This window comes from Neofelis nebulosa, chromosome 5 (assembly GCF_028018385.1).
Source record: "Neofelis nebulosa isolate mNeoNeb1 chromosome 5, mNeoNeb1.pri, whole genome shotgun sequence".
Taxonomy (NCBI): Eukaryota; Metazoa; Chordata; class Mammalia; order Carnivora; family Felidae; genus Neofelis; species Neofelis nebulosa.
Window position 1 is genome coordinate 112,754,180 of NC_080786.1, and position 17,615 is coordinate 112,771,794.

The window sequence follows — 17,615 nt, forward strand, 5'->3', positions numbered from 1 at the left end:
AGAACAATAGAATGTGGTCCTTCCTTTCAAAGCCCAGAGCCCCCTGCTGAAAGCTTCAGCTCTGATATGCTGCCAACCCAGTGGTGAGGGTTGAACGAGTCACTGTCCCTTGGCGTGGCATCTGCATCAGAGCAAATGACTTCTCAGAGGGGAAGAAGCAAGCCTCAGGCAAGGAGTGCTCCTGGCCCCGGAAATAAACCAGGAGACACACAGGCCACTGGCATAGAAATCCTGATTGGTTGCTGTGTGGGTGGCTCTTCCGGAAATCTGGTGTTAGAAGCTCAGATTCACGGCTCTGAAGTGCCTTGCACATAGGCGGTGCTCATAGTACTAACTTGAAGCCCTTGACCAAGTCCTGGTGAATCACACCTACTCAGAGAATAATAACATCCCCAGCTCTTCTTTCAGCATTGGTTTGTATTACTCTGTCCATATGTATGACATTGTGTCTTATTGTGGTTTTTCAGAGCTTAAAGAAATGATAAAAAGTAGAAGATACTGGCTCATTTTCTGTTTATCATCTAATCACCAAATGAATTTTCAAAATAAATGTCTAACCAGCAAAAAAAAAAAAAAAAGATGGAATGTATATACAACTTGATAACATGTTGCTTTTGAATAGCTGCCATATTTGTGTGTGGTAATATCCAGTAAAATTTAAGTTCCTTGAGAGTGGGAACTTTGGAGAGAGTGGGAACTTTGACTTCCATTTCCATTTTTATCCTCATGACACCTTACAGACCTCTTTACACACAGGGTCTTATAATAAATGGTCAAAGATCAGACAGAGCAAGTCTTTTTTACTTAGTTTATATAAATCTTTATCCTTTAAGGTTTTCTATAAAAATGAAACTCCAGTGTGGAGTAAGATCTCAGGGTTAGTTTTTATGTCTAAACTATTGTTCCTGTTCCACTAATACAGTAGACAACAAATAATTGCTTTTATTTCTGAGGAAATAAAGAAGAGAACTTCAGAGAGAGAGAGACTTCTAGGATCTGTCGCGAGTTTCCCCTTAAATCTTCAGTTGCATGTAAAGAAACTATCTGTGGTGGAGACTGTTACAACTTCAGCCCTTGTAGAAAATGAAAGCTATTAACACGTCTTAGAAGTTTAGTCTAATGCTATGTGAACCAGCCAAAATAAAACAGCCATAATATCCAGACATGACTTGATGGAAAAGCTAAACATTTATTTATCTGCTGCAACATGAACTGATAAGATAGAAAGTACTTTGATTTTAGGCAGATACCGATTTAGTAATAAGTCTTTAGAAGCTAGCCAGGTGATTTAGCCTGAAGGAGCAAGGACTTTTTGCTTAGTGGAGCCCTGTAATTAAGTCAGAAGACAGAGACTCAAGTCACTGCTCGTATCATTGACTGGTTATGCAGTCCATTTACATTCTGTGAGCTTCAGCTTTCTGAGTTCTGCCTGTTACATCGGGCTGTCATGAAGAACATTTGAGTTAATTAAATGAAAATGCTTTGTAAATAAGAGCTCTTGCAGTGTTCCATACTAGCATTATTTCCTTGAAATGGTTGAGGGAATGGGATAGTCCGTTGAAATAGTATTTTTATCTAAAGACTGTTCATATGATACCTATAATACATTTGTTGCTGTTTACCTAAGATCATTATATTCGTCAGGGAGCAGTGTTTCAGAATCACTTTTCTGGTTCAGATAGCAACACAAGATGAAAATGGTTAATGTGGGAAGTGTCTTTATGTAGTTTATCCAGTAGGTGGAGGTATATAACTTATGTATTCCTTAGTGTGCGTTCACTTTCTCTCTTCTGAAAGAAAAATTATGAAAAGTACACAGTAAAGCATTTCCTCTAAGATATTGTATGTTCACTTACGCTTTACTTCGAAAAGAAAATTAATATATTTAAATAGTTGGTAATTACACTAGAAATACTGATTTATTAATGGAATTAAACTGACTCATTGAAATTAAAGCCCTCTTCCCAAATTGCCAAGTTAACATTTTTGTTATGTTTGAATCATCTTAAAATCATTTTCGTATTCAATGTTTTTATAAGTTTTTGATGAAGAATGTGCAGTTTCTTAATAGTTTGTCCAAATTACGATTCATTTATCTTGTGAGAAATTAATTCTTACTGTCATACCTTACAGATCTCATTTAAGGCCCAGAGCAAAAAAAAAAAAAACAAAAACATGTTTCAGTGGAACAATTTAGCCCTGACCTCTGCTGATGTAAAGTACCATTTTTTTGTTGTTTTTTAAAGATATTTCAAGGAAACAAAGATTATCACCAGGATGTGCGTAATAACTTTTTGCCACCAATTATTGCACGTTTTATTAGAGTGAATCCTACCCAATGGCAGCAGAAAATTGCCATGAAAATTGAACTTCTTGGATGTCAGTTTATTCCTAAAGGTAAAGTGATAGTATGTTTTAAGATATGTTATTTTTACTGGATTCATTTAAAATGGCTTTGCTGTTCTCAGAGAAAATAAGAAACGACAATGTGAGTGTTTAGCTTTTAATTTTAATATCTTCTTAAATTTTACAAAGAAATAATTATTCTATTAAAAACTTAGTATCAGAATGGTTTCAAAGGTTACAGGTGGAAGAAGAAAGAATATCATCGATGAGATAATATAATGTGATTTTTTTCAGGCATAGTCTCAATCTTAATTTTTAATCAGGACTCATGTAGCATAATATACTGTATCACAAACACTGATGATTATAACAGTAAGCTTAGTCCAAGTGCCTTTTCCTCTGAATAAATTAGAAGCGGAAATAACTTCCCTCGCTATTACATAATATTTTAATACTTTGTTTCCTGTTGTATCTCCAAAACCTACCAGAATGCCCCCACGCAGTGGGCCCTCAAATGTTTCTTAAGTGACTTGAATGAGTAGTGTGTCAGACTGTGATGATAATTCTGTAGCTTTAAACATTATTCACCTCCTCCGTTTTCTCCTCGCTAAGGAAATTATTTTAAGAGAATATAATTATCTTAAAAAGTGAGAAATCCTAGTAAGTTTGTACATTTAATGCATAGTATATTTATCCTTCTGACATATTGCTCTCCAAGATTTAAAATCGCTGAGCAGAAATAACTACTCTAGGGAACGTTGAAGACATTTAAATGACTGTTTTTAACTATGACTCTCATAAGCAAAATGTCTCAACTTTTCTAAACCGTTTTTCAAGGTCGTCCTCCAAAACTTACTCAAACTCCACCTCCTCGAAACAGCAATGACCTCAGAAACACCACAACCCCTCCAAAAATAGCCAAAGGTATGCCTGCTTCATGTGTGAGAATGCGGTGGTCCCTGGATTGTGGTATAATTTTCCAAAAACATATTAAAAGCATTGTAAAAGAACTTTGTTTTAATCAAGCTGTTGTAGACAAAAGAATAAAGAGTATTTGAAACTTTTTTCAAGGTCGAGCCCCCAAATTTACTCAACCACTACAGCCTCGTAGTAGCAATGAGTTTCCTGCACAGACGGAGCAAACAACTGCCACTCCTGATATCCGAAACACCACCGTGACTCCGAATGTAACCAAAGGTACCAGGCCCCCACATTAGCACCCGTTACGTGGGTCGTGTTTTATTTTGCTTGTAATTTCAATTTTCAGAAACACGTTCGGTTTTTAAACCCTCAGCTTCTTTTCCTCTTAAGTGTGTTTTTTAAGAAGAGCCAAAAATGTTTACTCCTTACCTTAGAGAAGAGACTGATTGCATCGCTCTGATTTCTCTTCTCCAGTGCCATGTAGAATTGTTCTTTAAATATTTAGAGATGGCTGCTATATTCTGGGTCTTCTCTTGTGATTTTTTTCCCCACCACAGCCAAACACAAGTAGTCTCTATTTATAAAAATAACTAAAACCATTTCAGGAAACAAACGTTTTTTCTTCCTCTCGTTATATATTAATTTGTTGGAGAGAAAATTTGGTGGCAAAAAGGGAAGGGGGGGTGAAAAATAAGTTTTGGTGAAAACTAACACTTTTTAAAAAGTACTGTGAGTTAACATGTTCATTAAAAAACTTTGGTCTCTGTTTTTAAAATGTTTACCATCAGTTTTTTCTGGTTATAAATATAAATGTAGTAGGATTTACTTTCAGGTTTTATGAATGATAAATAAGGTATTAACATGTATGAAACATAGTACTTTGATTTTACTAGTTGTTGAAAAACAAAATTTCAGTTGGACTCAGAAAAAACCATCAGTGTCAGAGGAATTAATTTCGCTGTTGGCAGATAAAGCATTTTCAGGACCATGCAGAGACGAGGAGGAAGTAATTCATTCCAACTAACTTGTGCCACACAGAACTTTATTCATTCTCTGAAAATTTGCCCGATGCAGATAACTTTCTCCCAGCTTTCCACATGTCACTTTCTTTCAATTCTTCTAAGGTATTTTCTAAACAGACCATTTTCTTTCTCATGCTGCTGGAAAAGCTGAAGAGAAGCAAGACTTCTTAGAGACGAGATCTCAGTGTCCCACAAAGCTTCTTACCAGTCTGCAGAAGAAATCTGTTTGGGCAGAATTCCAGGCCACATGCCTGGATGGAAGAACAGCCATTTAAAGTATTGCTCGTCTTAAAATCTGATTATAGAATCTTAAAATCTCAAGACTGAAAGTATCCTTAAAGCATTTTCTTCCAGAGCTAGGATTCTTCAAAAGAATAAAAGAATGTAGAGGTCTTTCCAGTTAAAGATTCCTTGTCTCCTTTTCTGTGGGATGGTACTGTGTAGATGTTTTACTATTTTGTGAACCTAAGCAGATTTTTTAAACCTCTGATTAAATCGACCTGTATCCACCTGAACCTGATGGTTCTGTCTCCAGTTATACATTTTTAGGGATAAAGCACATTTATTTTTCTGAATTTTTAGTGCTTTCTAGCCTGAGTGATGATGCCTGTTTTATGCATTTCTTTTCCATTTTTACATCCAGGCTGAGAGTGATGCTGGAGAAAATCATATCATGATCAGATTTGTGCCCCTGTGTCTTCCTGAATCCTCCCTCTGGGGAGCCCTCAGCACCAGCCCATGGTCATTTTGTTTCTCTGGTTAGCTCTTTCTGTTCTCAACAGTCGCTTTTCCATATTTTTCAAACCTTTGACCCAGAGATTCTTTAGTTACTCTTAGTTACCTCTTCAACTTTATGAAGAAAGTAGAAGCAATTAGAAGGACGCTCCCGATCTGTGGAGCCTGCAAACTCACCTGTACCCTCTTTCCGCTGCGTTGAAGAACGGAGTTCCTAGTCCTGCCCAGGGCTGATCCATCTCTGCCCTCAGAGGCCTCAGGTTATGCGTTATCCTCTCCTTCTCCTGTATCAGCAGCCTCTTTTTCTCTTTTGGCTACATTTACAAGGGTACAATAGATGCTGTGGGTCAGACCCAACACAGTGTCTGGTGCTTAGCCCCCAGCAGGCATCAGCAGTTGCCAGGACAGGGTTGCCAGATTAGGGAAGAAACTGATGGCTCAAATGACCTGAGGTGGACCATTTTCTGTATCTGGGCCCAGACTTCCTTATCTGTGGAGGGAGATAAGGGGATTAAATGATCTCCTGGTCCCTGCAGGCTCAAGCATTGTCACTTTCTGCCCTGTTGATGCACATTGGCTTTTTTTATACGTAACACTACGTTGTTGCTTTCCCCTGTCTATAAATATTTTTCCCATCATGTTGCAATATCATTTCCAATTGCTGGATAATATTTTACTATGAGGACACCATGATGTATTTATTCCCTTTCATTGTTGAGCATTTGGATTATTTCCAGCTTTTCATTCTTTTGCAGATACAGAAACAGACCATCTTAAAAATGCATCTTTGAATGTTGTCTTAATTTTTTTTCTAAGAATAAATTCTAGACATGGAATTGCTAAGTAATTGATTTTTATACGTATTGCCCCAAAATGATCCAGAAAGTATCAATTTAAAGTCCCATAAAAATAACTGTTTCCTAATAACCTTTCCTAGCAATTATTGTTATAAATATTTGGCAATTCGATAAACAGAAATGGCATCTCATTCTTGCTTAAATTTCTGTTTCTGTGATTACTAGTAATGCTAACATGTTGAATGGTCACTTGTGTTTTTTCATTGTATTGCTTAATCATCTCTGATTTTTCTATTGTTTGTTTTTGACTTAGATGTTCTGTAATATATAAATGATAGTAATCCTTTACCACATATTCAGAAAGATATTTTCTGAGTTTTTTATTTGCCTTTCAGTTTGTCTTGGTGATTTAAAAAGTCACAATGAAAAATTTTAAGCGTGTACAAAGGTGAAGCAAAAATAGTGTGAGAGACTTCCACGTGTCTGTGAAGGCTTCTGCCATTACCAACACTTGCCCGGCCTCATTTCATAAATATTGTGAACGGTAGCTTTTGAGACACAAAAGCTTTAAGGGATGACCTGGGGAACCTTCCCGCTTTCCCTTCCCTAGTCTGCCTTTGATGTGTTTGCAGATGTCGCCTTGGCTGCGGTCCTGGTGCCGGTGCTCGTCATGGTGCTCAGCACCCTTATCCTCACGGTGGTGTGTGCCTGGCATTGGAGGAGCAGGTCAGTACATAGCTAGCTCCCCTGACAGGGCCTCGGAGGGTTGTTTCCAAATGTGAAGTATACACTAAATCTAGAAGGTAAACTACCATTCACCTTTTTGAGAAGGAAAGGTAAGGTAGTTATTAAAGTAAAAATACATTTGTTTCTCCTTTTCATAAAACACGAGTATGTTCAATTGCACAGTCATTTACTGCGCATCTTTATTATAGCAAAATCTGCTTTACATGCTGGAATATACACATGAGTAAGAACAGCCTGACACACAGTAGGTGCTTAGTAATATCTCCTGAAAGAAAGAGACACCGTTCCTGTGTCCTGGGTGTTAGGCAGGGCTAACTCACAGAATAAAGAACTGGCACATGCCTTGAGGGGTTATTATGAAGGGCCAGAGACACAGGTGTGAGAACTGTGAGAGCTACCTGAAGTCTTCCCTGTGGGGAAGAGTGAGCCTCAAGTTTGTTTTGCCGTAAAGAGACCGCTGGATGTGCCCAGATGGAGGAAGGTAGGGAACAGCCCAGACTGTGTGCTTGAGCGAAGGCACAGAGTTGTGGAGTCCAGGCGGGATAGCCAGTCCTCACGTGCAGGCTTGGCACGGGAGAGCACCGAGGAGGAACTGTGGAGGTGCGGCCTGGGCCTGGATTGGGGACAGGAGCTTCGGGGAGACAAATTCAGGTCTCAGTCTGTGGATGAGGATGTCATCGAGGAGGGTGAAGCACATAGGTGAGATTATCAGATGATGCGCGACTGGCTGCTACGGAAGGAGGAGGGACTCGGGATGATCCAAGGTTTCAGGCTTGTGCGCTTGGACCAGTAGGGATGTCATGAGTGGAGAGGACAGAAGGGACAGGTTTGGTGGAGCAAGAGAATGACTTCATTTGTTCGTTAAGCAAATATTTGAGCTCTTGCCGTGTGCTAAGTATTGACCGCTGGGAGTCGAGTGGTGAGCCCCAGAGTTTACAGGATGGAGAAGATAACGATGCAGAAACGGTCAGCGATAGTACTGACCACACAGCGTATGCCATGGGAGGAAGTTGAAGAAGCAGGTGGCCCTGGACTCATGGTGTTAAGAAGGCTGTCTGAGCAGAGACCCAACAAGTTATTATGAGGGAATCAGGGAAAGGAAGAGCAAGGGCTTTAGGGAAGTCCAGGGAAGAAAGTTCACAGTGCTCTTAGGGAACTGGACAGAAGCAACAGTAACAGTGAGAACAGCAGCAACAGCTAGCTTTTATAGAAAATTAAAGCTGGTTTTAGGCATTATTTTAAGTGCTTTACATGTTTTAACTCCTTAATCCTCAAAACGACCAATGAAGCAGGTACTGGTATAAATCCCATTTTACAGAAGAAGAAAGTGAGACAGAGCATGAATAACTTGTCCGAGGTCACCCGGTGTATATGCAGCAGAGTGGAGTTTGGGCCCCGACAGCACAGAGCCCACACTCTGAACCACCTCTGCCCCTGGACATATTATCAGGCAGTCAATTCCCGTCCCCAAGGGTTAAAGCACAGAGGGTAAGGATTGGGAGTCAGGTTTTCGGGGAGGCGGCAGTCAAGTCCTGAGATCAGTGGGCACATAAGGACCCTATGGATGTTCAGATTCTCAAGAGACAGGTGCTTGTTCAGGACCAAAGGTCTGAGCTACAGAACTGAAGTTATTTCTAAGAATGTGGTTGAAATTGCTAATGACTGACTTCATGAGGAGTAAAAGAGATGCATGAAGGGGATGTGGAAAATAGCCAGGAGGAGAATAATAATAAACTCAGCTGCAACCTACTGAACCCTTAACTCATGGTAAGCACCCCTGTTCTAAGCACTTAACATGTAATAAATAACCTGAGGCTTTGCCACTTTAGATTATTATAAAATCTTTTCTAGCACAGCCTTTGCCTAGTAGTCAGACTTAATTTGTTGTCTTAGCTATATAAGGTATCTGACTTCCATTTAGAAAAGATTATTGGTTTCCTTTTACTTTTTAGTCTTAGGTTGATTACAGGATTTTCAAGAAGAAAACTAATTATTAAGCCAGCCCTTTATTGTTTACTTTGCACTTCAGTTTTTAATTAACAGCTTTAATGCCTACCACCTCTTCCACAAATTTTACATTATATTTTTAAAAAATGACATGTTTTAAATAATAGCCAGACTTTAAAGTGAGGAAGATTTTAACATCTCTAATACAAATAAAGTCTTATCCTGGAGAAGAATGTTTTCAAGTAAGAAAAGCACACAGCTTGGGCTCTTTGAGAAAGCCACATTTGTGTCTTGAGCAAACCACATAACTGTCTTGTCCTCATTATACACTAGAATAATTTCTGCATTTTCTTTAGCTTGCAGGGTGTTAATTTTAATTAGATTTACATTCTTGAATCAGAACGCTTCCTTTTAAAGCTCTTTGTAGATAGTAATTTTTTTTTTTTTTTAAACATTTATTCATTTTTGAGAGAGCGAGACAGCATGAGCAGGGAAGGGGCAGAAGGGAGAGGGAGACAAGAATCCAAAGCAGGCTCCAGGCTCTGAGCTGTCAGCACAGAGCCCGATGCGGGGCTTGAACTCACGAACCACAAGATCGTGACCTGAGCCAAAGTCGGACGCTCAACCAACTGAGCCACCCAGGCACCCCTGTAGATAGTAATTCTTAACAGGGAGGAGGGAGATTTCTCCTGGGGAAGATATGTCTGAATTCTGAAGGGTGGACTAGGGAGAATCTTCATTGCACGTGTGGCTTTTGCCCCCCCCAGGCATGGAGCATCCTGTTCTCCCTCTGGCATTTATCACTGTTTCAGATAGCACTGACATAAACTGGGATCCTTATATAGGACACTATAAACTCCTTGGGAACAAAAGACCACGGAAGGAAAACAGATAGTTGGAAAAAATAACAATGCAGAAGCAAATGTGGGGATGTTTCTTTCTATGAACTTTGTGAATCAATTGACTTATAAAGTTTGTATTGGAAACCAAAATACACCTAACGTAATTTTCCCATAACAACCCACATCATCCCGAAGTCTTTAGTTTGACTCTTATCATCTGCGGACTCAGCTTTTCCATTTCATTCACCCCTTGAGTGGGAAATACCTTGGGTAACAAAATAACTATCTCAGGAGATAGTTGTTTAAAATTTATTGAGAGTCCAATTTATGAGCCAGCAGTGGCGACTTTGAAAGGCAAATGAAATAGAGGATTCCCCCAGGTAGATTAGTAAATGGAAATGTATACTCCTAATTATTAACTTTAGTGTTTATCCTGCAGATTCAGAGCTGTCTTACTAGTGACTTCACTCTATTTGCTAACATGTTGTCTCTGTATTTTTCCAGAAAGAAAAAAACTGAAGGCACCTATGACTTACCTTACTGGGATCGGGCAGGTAACTCAGACTTTGCATCTCCTTCCATCAGAAGGAACTCCCACCTCCCTAGGTGGCAGTAGTAAAAGAGGAAAGTTCTTTTCAGGCCCACATAAACTCCCCAGCACTTGTTAGAAAAATGGTGTTCCTCTAACATTCTGATCATTTTTACTCTTCTGTGCAATCTCTTGTAGTCAATAAGTAACAGAATGAAAAGTAAGAATTTCCTATAGCATGCACTCTCTTCCTTTTTTCTGGACAACCTGATTTGCCCCATGTGTCTGTTTTTTTGAGGAGACCAGCTTTCTTTGGGGCCTGTGTGAACACTGTGTGAAAGACTGGTCTTGGTAACATGGTGTGTGTTTGTCCCTCTGCTGTGGGTATTTCCCAGGCGGAGTCTCGCGGTTTCAGAATCGTGAGGTCTGCCATCTCTGCCATGATGAGCTGCCATTTTCTTAATTCCTTCTGTGTGTGGCAGATTGCTGGAGGTAACACCAGAGGTCCCCTAAGGCTCTCCCCCCTTTCCAGTCTCACTATGGGAACAACTGTTAGAAGCCAAAAGAGTTCACTGCTGTGACTAAGGTAGAAAAGAGCAGTGGTAGGGGCAGATTCTGTGTTGCTAACACCCCAAGGCAGATCTTGGGAAGTATTTTTTCAGAAAAACTTACCAAAAAACCACCCTACAATAGGCACATTATATCTGGCTGCAATTTAATAGCAATGATTTTGCTTCTGTATATGCTTTGAATAGAAATTTCTACCATGTTCTGCTTTGCATTAGATACTCTATCAAAAAAAAAAAAAAATAAGGAATTTCTTTGAACAAGAACAAACTAAACCAAAAGCTACCAGAAGGAAGGAATAATAAAGATTAGAGAAACAAAATAGAGAATGGAAAAGAGAAAATCAGTGAAACTAAATGTTAGTTCTTCAAAAAGATCAACACAATTGACAAACTTTTAGTCAGATGGAATAAGAAAAAAGGAGTCAAACTACTAAAATCTGAAATGCAGGTAGAGACATCACTTCCAATTCTACAGAAATAAAAAGGATTATAAGAATACTATGAATAATTGTATGCCAAAAAATTGCATAACCTAGATGAAATGGACAAATTTCCAGAAATACAAAATCTACCAAGACTCACAAAGAAATAGAAGAGATTGAGTCAATAACCAAAAATCTCTCAAAAAAGAAAAATCCTACCAAAGATCACACACACACACACACACACACACACACACACACACACACACACATGCACTCATGCACACAAAGCTATTAGCACCAATAACTGAGTAGAGTAGCAGGATATACTATACTAAATATACTAAAGGATATACTGAAATCAGTTGCATTTCTATATATAAACAATAATCTGAAAAGGAAATTCTAAAAACAGTTTCATTTACAAAATAACATCAAAAAGAATAAAATACTTCGGAGTTAATTTAACCAAGGAAGTGAAAGACTTGTGTAATGCAAATGATAAAACATTTCTAAAGAAATTTGAGAAGACATAAATAAATGGAAACATACCCAGTGTTCATGGATTGAAAATTTAATACTGTTAACATGTCAATACTAACCAAAGCCATCTATAGATTCATTAGCAATCCCTGTCAAAATCCCTATGACATTTTTTGTACAAATAGAAAAATCCATTCAGAAATTCCAATGGAATTTCAAGGGACTCTGAATAGCCAAGACAGTCTTGAAAAAGAATAAAACTGGAAGATTCACACGTTCTGATTTCAAAACAGTGTGGTATTGGCATAAACACACACATACACAACAGTGGAGTGGAGTGGAGAGCCCAGAGATAAACTGTCACAAATCTGGACAAGTGATTTTTGGCAAGGATGCCAAGACCACTAGGGTAATGACAAATGGTGGTGGGAACATTGAATGTTCACATATGAAAGAATGAAGTGGGGCTCCTGCTTAACACCATTTGTAAAAATTAAATGAAACACCAAGACATAATATCTTAAACAATAAAATTGATAGAAAAAAACACAGGACAAAAACTTGATGACAATGGACTTGGTATGATTTCTTAGCCATGTCACCAATGCACAAATAACAAAAGAAGAAATAGATTGGACTTCGTGGAAATTTAAAAATTTTGTGCATCAAAATATACTATCCGTAGAGTAAAAAGGCAACACTCAGAATGGGAGAAAATATTTGCAAACCATGTATCTGCTAAAGGATTAATATCCAGAATAGAGAACTTCTAAAACTCAACACCAACAGCAAAATTCAAAAATAGGCAAATGACTTGAATAGACATCTCTCCAAAGAATATATATAGATGGCCAATAAGCACATGAAAAGATGCTCAACATTGCTAATCTTTAGGGAAAACCAAATGAAAACTATGAGATTACATCTCACACCCATTAGGAAGTCTCCTGTCAAAAAACTGAAACTGGTGCACTGTGGCTGGAATTATAAAATGGTTCGGGCACTGTGGAAAACACTGGCAATTCCTCATAAAATGAAAAGTAATTAATCTGACCCACAGCTCCACTTCCAGGTATGCCGGAATTAAAGAATTAGAGGCAGGGTCTCAAAGACCTGATTGTACATCTGTTTTTATAGCAGTTATTCACAACAGTTAAAACATGGAAGCAACCCAAGTGTCCCATCAGCTGATGAGTGGAAAAGTGAAATGTGTATACAAGCAGTGGAATATAATTTCTCCTTAAAAATGATTTTCTGCAATATGCTAGAAGATGGGTGGCTCTTGAGGGCATTATGCTACGTGAAATAAGCCAGATACAAAAAGACAAATACTGTATGATTCCACTTAGATGAAGTACTTAAAGGAGTCAAAATCATAGAGACAGAAAATAGAATGGTGGTTGCCAGGGACCAGGGGGGATGGAGAATGGGAATGGGGAGTTACTGTTTCATGGAGATACGGTTGTAGTTTTTACAAGATTTAAAGTTATGATAGAAATAGATGGTGGTGATAGTTGCACAAGAGTGTGAATGTATTTAAAACCAACTGACTCACACTTAAAAATGGTTAAGACGGTAAATTTTATGTAATACGTATTTTACCACGACCACCACAACAAAAAGATTGAACATAGAGGCTAGTTTGTGTAGATGTGCTACAAAAATGGCTTAAATGCAACAGGATTTCTTCCGTAAACAGTATCATCCGTTCAGAGGCAGGTTTTTATTTAATGGTCTTTATTGCTTACAATCACAATGAAGGTTGGTGGAAAGGAATGAAGCAGTTTCTCCCTGCCAAATCAGTGGAACATGAAGAAACCCCAGTTCGCTACAGCAGCAGCGAAGTTAATCATTTGAGTCCAAGAGAAGTCACCACAGTGCTGCAGACGGACTCTGCAGGTAACTGCTTGCAGCCTTCGCCACAGAGTCAGGGAAGACGCTGCTCTGCTTAGCTGGAAAGTGCTTTGGGATTTATAGTATCTTTTATCTTTCTCATATGTAAGAGATGAGCTCTTTTCTTGAGGTAGAACTACTTTTTAATTTTTTTTTTTAATATTTATTTTTGAGAAAGAGAGGAAGACAGAGCATGAGGCAGGGAGGGGCAGAGAGAAAGAGAGACAGGATCCAAAGCAGGCTCCAGGCTCTAAGCTTTCTGCCCAGAGCCCAACGGGGCTCGAACTCACAAACCCCGCAAGATCATGACCTGAGCCAAAGTTGGACGCCTAACCCGCTGAGTCAGCCAGGAGCCCCTAGAACTGCTTTTTAAAAAGGTGACCTTGAGAGAATCATTTCTGTGCCTTAGCTGTGAGCATCCGTTTCTACAAGCTCTGGGCATGTTACCTGTTTACCTGGAGTTTTATTTGAGTATTAAGAGCAGGAAGGACATAGCGAGCCTTACAGTATTTATTCTGTTAACATTTATTTATTTTTCTTTTTAAAAAAGTTTTTTATATTTATTTTTGAGAGAGAGAGCAAGCCAGCAGGGGAGGGGCAAATAGAGGGAGACAGGATCTGAAGCAGGCTGTACACACACTGACAGCAGAGAGCCCGATCTGGGGCTGGATCTCATAAACCTGAGATCATGACCTGAGCCAAAGTCAGATGCTTAACCACCTGAGCCACCCAGGCGCCCCGTATTTTAAACAGTGTCATATTTGAAAATATTACTCTAATAATGGAGTGGTTTTTTTTTTTTTTTTCCACCAGTGAAATACTGTCTATAAACCTGAAGAGCATATACAGTTTGGTAAAATTTCATGATTGAAGCTCTGTGGCATGTTAACTTCTTTTGAAACATAACATGTTTAATATTAATTTTTGAAGTTCTTGTAGAGAAATCCATAGGTCCATGTTGATAATGAAGAAAGTGCCCTAAAGAAGTGTTTGTTTTTGGTGTAAGACTACTGCTGCCCCCCTAAATTGAACGATCCCTGTATGAATGAGGTGACTTTTCTCTGGTTTGTTCTGTGATACCCCAGAGTATGCACAGCCACTGGTGGGAGGAATTGTTGGCACCCTTCATCAGAGATCTACCTTTAAACCAGAAGAAGGAAAAGAAGCGAGTTATGCTGACTTAGATCCTTACAACTCCCCGGTGCAAGAAGTTTACCACGCCTACGCTGAACCACTGCCAATTACTGGGCCCGAATATGCAACCCCCATCATCATGGATATATCTGGACACCCCACGGCTTCAGTGGGGCTGACCTCAACGTCTACTTTCAAAGCTACAGGGAACCAAGCTCCCCCAGTAGTAGGAGCATATAACACTCTCCTCTCCAGGACTGACAGCTGCTCCTCCGCCCGCGCCCAGTATGACACCCCAAAAGGTGGGAAGCCAGGTCCAAGTGCCCCAGACGAACTGGTGTACCAGGTGCCACAGAGCACCCAGGAGGGATCAGGAGCTGGGAGGGATGGTGAATGTGATGTTTTTAAAGAAATTCTTTGAAGGTGATGCTGCTTTTCATAAAGCATCGTTTTAAAGCACATGGCCTTTTTTGTGTGTTAGTGGTAGTAATATATAGAATGTATTACGTATCTGTCACAGATGTGGTTGGGAAAATGTGATGACCGAGGTACAGGGAACTACTAATCTTGCCATCTTGCTTTAAAAGTGTTATTGTGGCAGTTACTGCTTGCCTGTTAAATTTCAAACATCCTCTTTGTTACTACTGTAAAACACTATTTTTAATACAGAAAAAGCTCCCTACTATGCACTTCAAAGAAATTTAAGAATCACTGAGAGTATTTATTACCAATGCTGCAGGTACATTGATGAACTCAAGAGATGGCTGTGTAAGCCGGACTGGCAATAACGCACGGTACTGTTCTTGAAATGTCTAATGGCTTGAAATTTTGCTTTGTGAAAGGTGGGTACTATCAGGATTTCTTTGTTCTATTTCTATATACCTTACGGTTTTTTTGTGGTTTTTTTTCCAAAAATTAGTGACATGATCATTGTTTTGATGGTAGTCGTACACTCCTCTTTCCTTTGAAGGATCTATAGGTGGGAAACTGACTTGTAATGGGCAAGGTGATTGATTCTTCACCTTCTGACACCTCAAGAGCTTTAACATTTCATGGTACGTGAGCTGGTTTCAGCCCTGCTTGCTCTGTCTGGGGCCAGCCCTATTCTCGTGTTTTAAAATGTTTGAGTTATTTTAGCGAGTGATGCTTGTTTCATCAACCTCATGAATCCTCTAATTTTACACAGCTGTAACAGATTCTCTCCCTCCCTCCAAATTTATCTGCAAAGGGCGAGTTGTGAAAACTTAAGAGCGTCTAAGTGAACACCGTAAACGTGACCCCCTTATATTTACCACACTGAAAGGCAAAAATCCTTTCTCAGAAAGGATTTACCTTAAAAAAACAAAAACAATTTGCCCTCTTTGATTTAATAGACAGGGATTTTTCTTTGAATCCAAAGGTATTTGGGAGTCAGTATTTTTAATGATCCACAGTAAAATATTGAAAGAAACATAAAGCCCACATGGATTCCTCAGCTGTGTGTGACTGTGCCCTCATCTGTATGGGGGAAGGTGTGAACAGTCCTTTCCAGCATACCTAGGGAACACAGGCTCTGGCATCCGAGCCAGCAAATATTACAGCTTGTTTGTGAAATTTCCAGGCAATTTCTTTGTCACCATTTGCCCAGCAGTAGTTTTAGATGGGTGAAATGAAAAGCATCTGTAATTTACCAGCCTCTAGTGTAAGAACCTTTCAAAGTCTTTGGCAAAAGAAGCTGGCCCTCAGGTTAAAACCTAATTTGGCATCTCTGCTTCTATAAATCCCAGTGTGTAGACTTAATCTTGACATGTAATTTCCCATCAGGATCTAGACCTTTCTTTTGGCTCGTGCCACCAGATTGTTTCCAGAATTTGCTAGAGTTGAGGACCATGTTCATTCTGCTTGCTTCCTGAGGTAGATGAGTATTCTAAAGCATTGCTTCAAAAATCCAACTACGCTGCAGCCTCTCTGCCCTCTGGTCTTATGATTTCTGTTGGTGTCATTTGCTTTTCCAGACAACTTTGCATAATTTCATTCATTGAAAAAAACCAGTTCATATTGTTTCAAATATTTTGAAACAAAAAGCACAGATGTTGAACTTTTTATTAAGACACAAATGTGTAAAGCACATATATTACTGCAGTTATCCCCTTTCAGGGGGGGAAAGAGTAAACCAATTTATTTTTTATTCACCCAATCATAGGCCTGTTCTAGAAGCTTTAAGAGAAACTTTCATCTTCCCAAAGATGCTTGTTCTTTTTATTTAATGTCATGTAAGGGATTTTCCCACAGAACTTTTGAGAGGCAAATGTTTTCTTAAATGATGCATGTTTTTTTGCCACTGTGCTGTGCTTGAACTACCAGTGATTTTTACAAAAGTTTTTACTGCTTTTATAAATATATTTTACTTTCCAAATGAAGAGCTGAGCCTGATTCAAAGAGTTCTGATATTGTACTTTGAGTTCGTTTGTTTTCACATTAGAGTTTTGCTTTTTTCTATGTCTGATACCTATCTATACAGCTTTGGAGACAATCAAGTAACAACTGAAAATGTGAAAGTAACCTTTTTTTTGTTTTTTCAAAATTCCCTTGAATTTTTATTCTTTGCTTGAAACATTTAAAAAAGACACGTAAGTCACTCTTTTTTTGGATGAATTTTTTTCCTGTTAGCACAATCGTCAGACAATGGTACAGCATGTGTGGCCCTTCCAGGTTTCCTAAAATCACACTGACTTCTGACACATGGTCTTCGGAACCAGCACTGTTCAAGATATTGTGAATGCTGATTTGTATTGTATTAAAAGCTGTAACACTAAATAGATCCTCTTGTATATGCGGGGTCTAGTTCAGTTATTTAAATTCATGTTTCACTATTTGCACTTTGCATTGAATGGGTTTATCCGCTGATGAAGTGGTTTGTGTAGAGAATTTATACAGCAGTTGGAATTACTGTGTCATGTATACTCTTGCCCTCCGATGCCCCAGCAGAAAATGCACTCATCTAAACATGAATGTGGCCATAATTCTTTGGAAACTGAGAAAGCTTGGAACTTCCTTGCCTTGGCTCCACCTGGTCACCTGGAGAGTGAAAGGGCTATGGAAATGCCATGTCAGACGATAAGACGCATTGTGGGCCAAAAACTTGTCACACTCTTTTAAGAGAAATCAGTTAAGCTCTACCTTTAAAAAATTGCCTATTAGTTCTGCCTTTCTGTTCTGAACTTGAAGTCCCTAAACTGCAAAATCAAT

At 38.9% G+C, this 17,615-nt stretch overlaps 2 protein-coding genes across 5 annotated transcripts in view; one reads left to right on the forward strand and one right to left on the reverse strand.

Annotated features, from left to right (window-relative positions):
- Positions 1-16,786, forward strand: part of DCBLD2 (discoidin, CUB and LCCL domain containing 2) — an 89,317-nt gene extending 72,531 nt beyond the window's left edge. For 2 of the 3 annotated variants that reach the window (XM_058731632.1, XM_058731634.1), the window contains 7 exons: positions 2,247-2,397; positions 3,184-3,270; positions 3,418-3,543; positions 6,454-6,547; positions 9,862-9,911; positions 13,122-13,259; positions 14,339-16,786. In XM_058731632.1, coding sequence (XP_058587615.1) covers positions 2,247-2,397; positions 3,184-3,270; positions 3,418-3,543; positions 6,454-6,547; positions 9,862-9,911; positions 13,122-13,259; positions 14,339-14,808 — 1,116 coding nt within the window. In that variant the 3' untranslated portion in view covers positions 14,809-16,786. The remainder of the gene's footprint in view (positions 1-2,246; positions 2,398-3,183; positions 3,271-3,417; positions 3,544-6,453; positions 6,548-9,861; positions 9,912-13,121; positions 13,260-14,338) is intronic. The other variant, XM_058731633.1, reaches the window with a different exon arrangement.
- The window catches only part of ST3GAL6 (ST3 beta-galactoside alpha-2,3-sialyltransferase 6), a 73,981-nt gene continuing 63,079 nt past the window's right edge, over positions 6,714-17,615 (reverse strand). The window contains exon 10 of one of the 2 annotated variants that reach the window (XR_009262218.1): positions 6,714-7,623. The gene's annotated coding sequence lies outside the window, so the exon portion shown is untranslated. Of the gene's footprint in view, positions 7,624-17,199; positions 17,461-17,615 lie in introns of those variants that run through there. The other variant, XR_009262219.1, reaches the window with a different exon arrangement.